General features: G+C 32.6%; 1 protein-coding gene across 1 annotated transcript; it reads left to right on the forward strand.

Moving 5' to 3' along the window:
- LOC146931938 (SPFH/Band 7/PHB domain-containing membrane-associated protein family) lies at positions 1-3,586 on the forward strand. The gene is made up of 9 exons (XM_085703509.1): positions 1-207; positions 1,126-1,249; positions 1,341-1,408; positions 1,491-1,550; positions 1,648-1,806; positions 2,158-2,304; positions 2,580-2,794; positions 2,903-3,011; positions 3,089-3,586. The coding sequence occupies exons 1-9, from the start codon at positions 100-102 to the stop codon at positions 3,182-3,184; spliced, it is 1,086 nt and encodes a 361-aa protein (XP_085559635.1). The 5' UTR covers positions 1-99; the 3' UTR covers positions 3,185-3,586.
- Positions 3,587-10,622: the final 7,036 nt, after the last annotated feature.

The raw sequence follows: 10,622 nt of genomic DNA on the forward strand, positions 1-10,622 counted from the left end.
AGGAAGATGAGTTGTTTTATACCAAACCCAAACTCAAAAGGAATCAAATTCACGAAAAAGTTAAAACTGTAAGAGAGAGACACGAGTTTTTCCACCGCCATGGAATCGCAGCAACCACCAACTCGTCGAACACCGCAAGCCGCCGCTGATCCTCCTTCATCTTCCATTCTCATTCCTCTCCTCTCATTCATAGCCATTGCCGTTTTCGTAACACACTCTCTCTCTCTCTCTCTCTCTCTCTCTCTCTCTCCCCCCCCCCCCCCCCCGCAAATGTCATGCAATTTTTGTTGTTCTGTTTCCCGTAATCGCCATCAACATCTCCCTTTTTAGGGCACTCGCGTGTACCACCTGCATTGTTAATATAATCTTTGTTTTGTTCCATTGAATTTTAAAATACTAAATTTAAGCCATGATAGTGAATTGGAAATGGAATTTTTGTCTTAATTTGTTCTTGTTGTTGTTTTCATACTAGTTCTTGCTTGCTTTCTATGGTTTTATCCTTGAAATGGAGGAGGGTCTCAGGTGTTTTATGTGATACAAAAGTACCGCTCTAAGTGAAAGAGTGTTGGATGTTAAAAAAACTAACACGAATAAAATAAGCATTGTTAAGAAAACAATAAAAAATAATAAGCATATCTGAGATGAGAATGTTGCGGTGGATGTACAATATTGTAGAGATAATTATATTGCGTTGGATGGTGGAAAATCAGGTTAGGTGATTTGGGCATCTGGAGAGAAGACCTGTTGATTCTATAGAAAGGAGAGTAAATTAGATGGAGGGTAGTCAAATCTCTAGAGGCAGATAAAACTAATAAGAAATACCTGGAGATTAATGAGTTGGATAGAGATACGATATATGACAGAAAATTATGGCGTCGTTTGATCCATGTAGTCTATTCTACTTAGTGGGATAAGGCTTGGTTGTTGTTGTTGATGTCTTGCTTGCTTTGATTTTGATTATAATGCATAATGGTTTATTTGATATGTGTATGTAGTTGAACCAACCTAAGCTAGTGGGAGAAGGTTTTGTTATTGTTATTGTTGTACTAATAATACTTATTTACATCAATTGGAAATTGATTCTACTTAACATCTAAAGCCTAAAACATGCCTTATTATCTATAGGTTTTGGTTCCTTCAGCATCACCATCCTTCAAAAATACAATGGCAATTGTTCACCAAGTCCCTGAAGGCCATGTGGGGGTATATTGGAGAGGTGGCGCGCTTCTGAAAACAATTACGGAGCCAGGTGAAAAATGCTTCTTTGTTTTTTCAATGTTTTTCTTTGATGTTTGCACCCACAAAATTTTGGTTCATGTTTTTAATGTTAATTCTTCCAGGTTTCCATATGAAAATGCCTTTCTTAACTCAGTTTGAGCCTGTTCAAGTGACACTTCAAACAGATGAGGTAACTTCTTTAGAATGGTGTTGGGAATTAGGGTTTCTGTTGGCTCTATAATTTGGATTTTGAATCACAATAACAATTGCAGGTGACAGATATACCGTGCGGTACTAAAGGAGGTGTTATGATCGTTTTTGGGAAGATTGAGGTAATAGCAAATATATATTTCTGATGTAATATTTGATTTACGAGATTCTACTTTTTTACACAGTTAACTGTATATATGGTTAATGTACTTCTTTTAGGTTGTTAACCGACTGCATAAGGAATCTGTCTATGAGACATTGCTCAACTATGGTGTACAATATGACAAGACATGGATATATGACAAGATTCATCATGAGATTAATCAGTTCTGCAGCTCTCATAGTCTTCAACAAGTGTATATTGATGTGTTTGATCAGGTAATGTAATGTTTTAGAAGTGTAATTTTACATCCATGATTTATTTTATACTGGTAACTTCCATTTATATATTTTATGGCTAATCAAACTAGCAAAATATGAAGGGTTGACATAATAGGAAATAATTTGATCTTTGGTGTATTTTTGTAAGTTGTAGCATTATTGTATTCTACTAAAAAGTAGTCGATGCAAGTCGTAATTTTTTGTTCCCCTAAAGCTTGTGATTCTTTTGCTCTGCTGTGTCAGAATATGAGTTAACCCAAGATTTGTTTCTTCTTTCCTTCTGGCATTTCTCCTTTCTTTCTATATCATCTCAATATGTTAACAAAGCAAGCATTGGGGCACTTTCAGATCGACGAAAAGATGAAGGATGCCCTTCAAGTTGACTGTACCCGCTATGCTCCGGGCATTGAGATCATTGGTGTCCGTGTCACAAAGCCGAATATTCCAGAAAGTATAAGATACAACTTTGAACAAATGGAAGAGGAACGTACTAAGGTATATTTTACTAAAAAGTGCCTGTGATTTTTCTGTGTATATGCCTGAAGCTAGACAGATGCCATGTTGAGTTGACAATCTCATTAAAAGAAGACAGGGTTAAACATTTGCAAGCTCGTGTTATTTAACCTTGTGATTGATTAACAGTCATTATCTGAGATATGTGTCTTGTAAATGCTTCTAAATGTTTTTTTTTATGTTGTATGCTACCATTCTATTTCAGTTTGAATTTTCTCTCTTCTAATAAACACTATGCTTTGGATGCTATTGGATAGGTCTTAATTGCTATTGAGAAACAGAAAGTATCTGAGAAGGAGGCAGAGACTATGAAGAAGATGGCTATTAGCGAGGCTGAGAAAAATGCCAATGTTAGCAAGATCCTAATGGAACAAAAATTGTCAGAAAAAGATAGTGCTAGAAGACAGGAAGAAATTGAGAATGCAATGTACCTCGCACGTGAGAAGAGCCTGGCAGATGCAGATTTCTACCGGTGAGATTTTCCTGTTTATTAATTCCTTTAAGAAAGTTTATGACTATGATATTTTAATCTGTGATCTTTGAAATACGAAATGATCAATTTATTGGTTTTATAATTCAGTGTAATAAAGGAAGCTGAAGCAAATAGGTTGAAGCTTACCCCTGAATTTCTTGAGCTAAAATTTATCGAATCAATTGCTAATAACACAAAGATTTTCTTTGGGGACAAGGTATTTCTCTCATCCTAGATATTTCGATATTCGCCTGACCTTGTGCATAGATTTGATCATCTGGGTTTGCTCTGCAGATTCCAAATATGATTTTGGACCAAAGGCTGCTTGGGAACTTCCTTGTTGAAGAAGTTTCCAGAGGGGCAGCTACAAAGACCAAAGCCGATATCTAAACTCTGTCAGTGTGAGCTGCGGTCTCTCATAGTTATCTTCTACAGTAAACAATGAAAAGAAAGATACTTTTTTTTTAGATTTTTTTTATTTGGAGGGAACGTAGATAACAGGTGCGCCTTTTTGATACAATGGAAATTAGAAAATCGAGCATATTGGACAACTGTATCAGGTTCTGAAGTTGATGTTACATTTTCTCATCTATATGTACTGGTATTTTGTTGTCCGTAATCCTACCACCCTTCCCAAGTTGTACCAAGTATTTTCAGATATGAAATACAGAAGTAGCTAGTCTTCGGATTGAGGTCATGCATCTGACACATTTTTATGCACTGAAAATACATTTATCTTGAGGTCCAAATTATTACTCCACAAAGAAAATGGATTGCTTTAAGGTGAGCTAATGTTATTAGTTGTTACCCATATATTTGCACCACTAGAATTGATTGCCATTTTTAATATTTGATAGAAAATTAAAAGCCTGTACATCATAGAAAAATGCAGATGCAGGAATACCTATTAATGTTACATTACACTCTCAAACCTCAACTCAAATATCCATCCTAGTTCATCCAAAACAACTAACAGGATATCAATAACATAAAATATAATAGAAGAAGAACATCAAAAAGAACTACGAAACAGGCACCAAGGATTGTTTTGTTTCATTAGCTTGCCTCAAATTGCATGCTCAGTGATTCAAACTTGAGAGTGTTCTGTGAACTTCCTTCAGGAAGTCCCTGGTGTTAACAGTTGCATTGGTAGAAGAGGCAGCAAGTGATGAAGCTAATGAACTTTTTGGTGGTGAAATTACACTATCATTTGAGTTGATTTCCCTATCATCTTCGGTAATTGTTTCCATCATTTTTGTTGTTCTATGCCTCATCACACTTACATACTGTGGTGGTGCCACCTCCATGAAAAACCTTGCAATGCGAGAATTTGCCATTGTTAATTAATGTGAACTTGTTTGAAGTGTTTAGAGGGAAAAAGGGGTAGCTGTTAGAATGAAAATAGAACTGATTATGTTTTGTATTGAGGATGTGTATTCAAGCACAAGGGCATGGTTCAATTTATAAGGGGTGGCTAGAAATGATAACTAGGCTTAAATTGAGTCACAGGTCTTTATCTTAAAGGTTCAAATCAATTTTTTATTTGTTAGTGCCGCCTCCAACTTTTGCTATTAAATGTGAAATGTGATACCATACTAACTTACAAGTTTTGTTCCTAATTTCCTGTTGTGGCACAGTGTTTGGCATGTGTCAAAACCTGGATTGGAATTATTATATATCCTTTAAGATACGGCTCCTCTTGTTGGGTACACTGAGTTCCAAATTTGCACTTTTCTTTGAGACTTTACCGTGTAGTAGTCTTTTAATACTCTTCCATGTATGTGGATTGTGGAAATGACTTTGACTTGGATGTTGATGAGGTTACTTTCTATTTGTTTACCTTCCATCTTTTTGCAGCAATTTAAAAGGATTTTTTAAATCACAATAGTAATCTATTAATCTCATATGTTTTATTTGAGTTTTGCGCAATTCTTAAAGATAATGAGAAGTTGTATTGATTTCAATGACAAAAAGACTAAAATACAATAAATATGTATATATTAGTGAAAAAATATAACAAATGCAACATTAACACTTTAAAGGAACAAATAATTTGAAACTTAAAAATATTGCAAAATGGACAAATGGAGGTGTATGATTTAAGACCGTTGAGTATTAATTGAGTGGCTTTCGAAGTGCTTCATAAATGGTTAAGCATGTTTTATTAGACGTGTGGAAAACAACTGCCAAGTGTATGTGTATCATTGAGTTGGCTGTGGTTGAGTTACTGAGTGTACTCCTTCGACTTGTGTTTATTTCTCATCCTCACAATGAATACATTCTTTTTTCATTTCAAACTAGTTACAAACCCGTGCTTCGCACGGGGTTCAGTAACGTATTTGACAAAATATTATATTGGAAGGATAGATTGTGAAATGACAGATAAATATAAACCATAATACAATATTTAGAGTACTCTTACATTACGGATTACAAAATTAAATCTTTAAAATGGTTTGATCACAAGTAACAAATGAAAACATATTTTGTCAGCTGTAGAAACACTTTTCCAGTAATAATTGATATCTATCTATAAACCAATGAAAACCCTATTACCAAAGCTGCCTGATTTATATCATTTTGACTTTCAGCTTCAACATATATAAATCATTTCACATGATCTACAGCAAAGACAGATATTAACTGCAATTTAGTATCTAGTTCTTTCAGGCGAACAAACTTCTGCATCAGATAGATAGCTGAAAGCCTCTCTACCTAATTTATATCATTTTGTGTTTTTAGCTTCAACGTATATAAATCTTTTCACATTATCTACAGCAAAGGCTAAGGATGTCAATGGATACCCATGGGTACGGATAATATGATACCCGTCCCCGCCCCGTTGGATAAGTATGATACCCGTGCCCGCCCCGTATCCTCGTGGGTATTCACTATACGGGTACCCGTGGGTATTGAGGTATCCATGGGTACCCATGGAGTTTTGAATTTATTTATTTTTTGGTACAAATAATAACTTTTTTTAATTACCAAAAAACTTCAACTTTTAAACATCCATACATAATCCACTCAAAATTTCATAAATCATACATAATTCATAGAAAATTCATGATTCTTATATAATCTATATGTTTTATGATGTGAATGAAGTGGAAACGGTGAACTTAATAAGATGAATTAAAAAAATTTAAAATAAAAATAGGTTATTATTGAGGATTTTTAGGTGGGGGGTAAAATTTTCTTCAATAAGGTACCAACTTTAAGTAATAAGATATGATATATAAAGATATATTAGTAATTTACTTAATTTATTATCGGGTATGGGTACCCATAGGTATGGATACAATCCAATCCGTGTCTGTGTCCAGATAATAATGGGTAGTCAAATACCCGTTTATTATACCCGTGGATGCCAGTTTAGCTACCCGCTCCATACCCGTGACGGATTTTACCCACGGGTACCCATGGGCATGGGTATTTTTGCCACCCCTAGCAAAGGCAGATATTAAATGCAATTTAGTACCACGTATATAAATCCTTTCACATGATCTACAACAAAGGTAGATAGTAACTGTAATTTAGTATCCATTCCTTTCAGGTGAACAAACTTCTGAATCAGACAGATAGTTGAATGCCTCTCTACTTGATTTATATCATTTTGCCTTTCGGTTTCAACGTATATAAATCATTTCACATGATCTACAGCAAAGGCAGATATTAACTGCAATTTAGTATCGAGTCCTTTCATGTGAATTATACGCACTTTTAAAAACTTGTTTTAAACGAGAGATGTTCAAATTACGGAATATTACCATTCTTAGTAAATTTGAGAATGAAGTTCGCATAATCCAAATATTTGTGATGCATGGTTTAAGGCATGGGGTTCAGTAATGTATTTTGTAAAAAAATTGTTCCGAAGGAAAAATGAACAAATTAATGAATATTGCACAAAAATTAAGAAACTTTATCAAAATATTTATGAAAGCTTTATCAAGAGCAGGAAAACATCATAAATTACATAATAGTTAAAATTATAAAAGTGAGCGCTAGTGTCATAGAGTTACCAAAAAGGGATTAACACCAATATTTATATGACACAAAATGAACGAAAGAAACACATTAAACTCTTTAGCGTCTTGTGTAGGAACTTGTTATTAATATTTTGACCGTTAAAAAATAAAAAATCTCTTTGACGTCAAAAAAGTAATATCAACAGAGCAATATTCAGTCTCTTCACATATGCTTAGTAATATTCAGTCTGGAAGATTACATTGAAAGGATATATGGTAAAATGACGGATAATTGTGAATCATTGTAATATGTCAAAATATAAACCTTAAAAACCATGAACCATCAACTTAGTTTTAAATAGTTAAAAATAAAAAAATTGTAAAATAGTTAAAAGTTTTTAAAAATATAAAAATTGGAAAATATTTAAAAAAATTGGTGAGGTAGCACTCAACCAAGCAACACTAAAAAAATTATATGCATTAGCGTAACAAAAAAACAGACAGACGGACATAAAATATTACTCTAAACGTTAATGTGTGTATATATTCGCGAGGTTGAAGAAAGGAGATAAAAATATTTGGGATCATTAAATGACAGCGTGAATAAAAATATTTGTGACATTGTGATGATTAAACGATATTGAAATTAAATATATAAGTGATAAAAAGATAATAAAATTCCTTTGAAAAAAGGTAATAAAATTAAATGGAATCTCCTTAAAAAATTAATGGAACGGTTAAAAAAAATAAAGTTAAATGGAAGAAAAAAACATATTGAAATATAATATTAAAAAATAAAGAAAAAGTTTCCGGCGTGAGTTGAAAAGAGGTGCTTGTGAAATAAATTGTCGAGAAGTAGTTTTTTAAAGTAACATTCAACAGCTTTTGGTCAAAGCTCATTCCATTCAATTTTATGCGTTCAAAAAAAGTACTTTTTTTAGTAAGTACTTAATTGATATTGTATTCGGCCTAACTTCTCCTTAAAAATGTAGAGAAGTTTGAAAAAAAGTCGGGTCAAACGATACCTTAATCTCCCACAACGGCAATGTAGAAGCAATTGAATTTGGGAGGAAAAATTGAAAAAATAGTTAAAAATATAAAAATTGGAAAATAATTAAATGTTATTAAAAATATAAAAATAAGAAAATAATTAAAAAAATTGGTTAGGGGCAAAAATGGAAATTCATAGGTCAAACCTTAAAAAAAAAAAAACCCTCCAATAATTGAATTACCAAAATGCCCCTCATAGGGGCAAATTGGTAAATTCAATGGACATTTCCTTTCTTATATATATAAGTAGACATGATGGGATGAAATATCAAGCCGGTGAGACACAGCCATAGAGGAGACCAAGTCCAACTAAAAACTCACCAGATATTCATGATTACGTGTTTTAATCTTAACTATATTTTAATTTAAGCTATGTACTTCACAATAAGTGCTGGTTTCAATATGTTTCTAAATTATATTTCTCTGAAAGAAAAAAAAAAATCATTGACAATCTAACAATTTTGGAGTGAATAAGTTTTTCCAATTTTTTCTTCCAATAATTTATCTATTCAACTATTGCTTTTATTGATTTTAAATTACACGAGTTACCTTGAAGTTTTATTAGGAATTGCGACAAAATAGATGTTGGAAACATTCAATAAGGGCAATCACACAATTGTAAATGTTATTATTCTTGCTTGAGAACAGAAAAATCGGTCGGAGTAGGAGCGGTGTAGCTTCAGCAATGGTTCACAGTTGTCTTTCATCAATACAGAAGTGTATTTGCGAAGACACTTCAACCCTAAAGTCAGAGAAGTCTCAATATGCTTTGAAGAGATTTCTCAAATGAGAGTTAGTACCATATTTCGGTGTGGAACGCTATATTTGTGAACCCCTAGAGAGGATTTCTCAGTTTTACCTTTATAGCTCAATGGTCGGGCAATCATTTGGTCACGTGAAAAGCTCGTGTGTGCTATGATTGTATTATTTGGTAGATCGCGACTCTTCATCGGTGTATGTGGTCCGCATATGTCGATAGACGCACCTTATTGAGCCTAAGCTGAGATAATGGAATCTAAATCCTCATAATTTGAAATTACACGGTTTGGTGCATCAATCAGAGTCAAGAAATTAAGGGAAATATGATTTAGATTAGTTAGTATATATGGGGGTTGAAATATATTATTGCTTGTACGTTGAAAATTTACAATAACGTTTTTCTACCGGGTTGAAATATGTCTCGTATTTTCATATTTTGTTTGACTGTAAAAACCACCAATTTACATATGAGAAATGATATTTGTACAACCACTTTATTACAACTTTTTGACAACTTTCTCTCTCATACTCACATTATATTCTTATTCTCTCTCTTCCATTTTCTCTTTCTATTGTTTTGGACCAATAAGAAGAGAACAAATTAAAGTTGTCAACAAAGTTGTACTAAATGGATGTACATATATCATTACTCTTTACATATTCATTCGTTGTCCCATATTTGGAGTTCTTAGAGGTTGTTTGTTTTCGCTGCAAATCGGATATTCAAAGCATGTTTAAATGGAAGCTATAATTTATAGCTCTTGTCAAATCAAGGTCAAAATTACATTAAGGAGGGGATGATTTGAATATGCAAAAGTTAACCAAAAATACACATGTTTTATCGATTTTGAAAATTACTCTCACGCTCATTGTTTCTTTTATTGAAATTTTAGTTCCTTTCATATTAAAACCTCATTTGAGTCCCTGAAAGTGTACCTCGCTATCAGACACGTCCCTGGATCAAGAAAAGTTAACAATTAAAACTAAAAAAAAATTATTTTTTAAATTAACGTTCAATAACAAGTTATTGTTTATTGAATGGATATACAAGAAAATAAAGACATCTGAGATAGATAACTTTTATCACATAATAATCATAAAGATAACCCAAACTCTATCACTTTCTTCGCTATCATAACTAAAATCCATGGCTACCTTTCCATTTATATTACAAAAATAGCGTGTCATTGAGGGCATATGCATAAAGACACTCAACAACTATCACAACATACATTGTAGTGGATAAACATTCGTTTTCGAAACTTTTTAAGCTTTATAATATATAAATAAACTTTGTCAAAAAAAAATATAAATAAATATGAATGTCTATATTCCACAAAAGAAGAATTTTTTTTTTCTAGTTCTAGAGTAAAAAAAAAAACTACATTAAGTTGATATTTAAAGCACTTCAAATTATTTAGGAGGGTATGTAATTGGAAAATCTATTGACTTGAAAACTATACATTTTCAATTCAAACTTGTAAGCACGTTTTAATATAGTTTTTTGGCCCAGCAAATTTTTAAATTCAAATAGCTATTTTATTTCCCCCATTAGGTTCTCACATTCACATACATCAATATATCATTACGATTCACATGGAAACAGATACCATAAGGACGTGAATGTGGTGTTTTAGAATTTGGGTTGAGCATACATCAACTTTATAAAATCAATTTGTTAGGGGAAGATTATTCATCATTTACAAACATATATTCTGAGTATATTTCATTTAACATGAAACTCTTGACATAGTAGAGTGCAAGAAATAGTTTACTCGTGATTTTAGATATAATTTGAACCCTCACATGATTTAACCCAACATGAGTGAGTTTTGCTCATCATCTAAGTGGGGCCTAATAAATTTTAATGGTGAGATGAAAAGGAATTTTAATGGTGAGATCGTGATCATAACCCTCTTATGTTAGATTCAAACGAGAGGATTCAAAACTGAAAAGGGTAAGGATATTCATAGTGGCCCAATGGACACACACATAAACAGCAAATTTACTCTAAAGGTCATATTATAGAAATCAGATGCACTACAATTACT

Source organism: Medicago sativa, chromosome 4, assembly GCF_051527215.1.
Source record: "Medicago sativa cultivar Bolivia chromosome 4, Bolivia_mono, whole genome shotgun sequence".
NCBI lineage: Eukaryota > Viridiplantae > Streptophyta > Magnoliopsida > Fabales > Fabaceae > Medicago > Medicago sativa.

Excerpts from the sequence above, each read along its gene's own strand:
- LOC146931938 (XM_085703509.1), top strand. The coding sequence starts at position 100 with ATGGAATCGCAGCAACCACCAACTCGTCGAACACCGCAAGCCGCCGCT. Across the intron at positions 1,551-1,647 it reads TCGTTTTTGGGAAGATTGAG|GTTGTTAACCGACTGCATAA; the intron begins GTAATAGCAAAT and ends TACTTCTTTTAG. Across the intron at positions 1,807-2,157 it reads ATATTGATGTGTTTGATCAG|ATCGACGAAAAGATGAAGGA; the intron begins GTAATGTAATGT and ends GGGCACTTTCAG.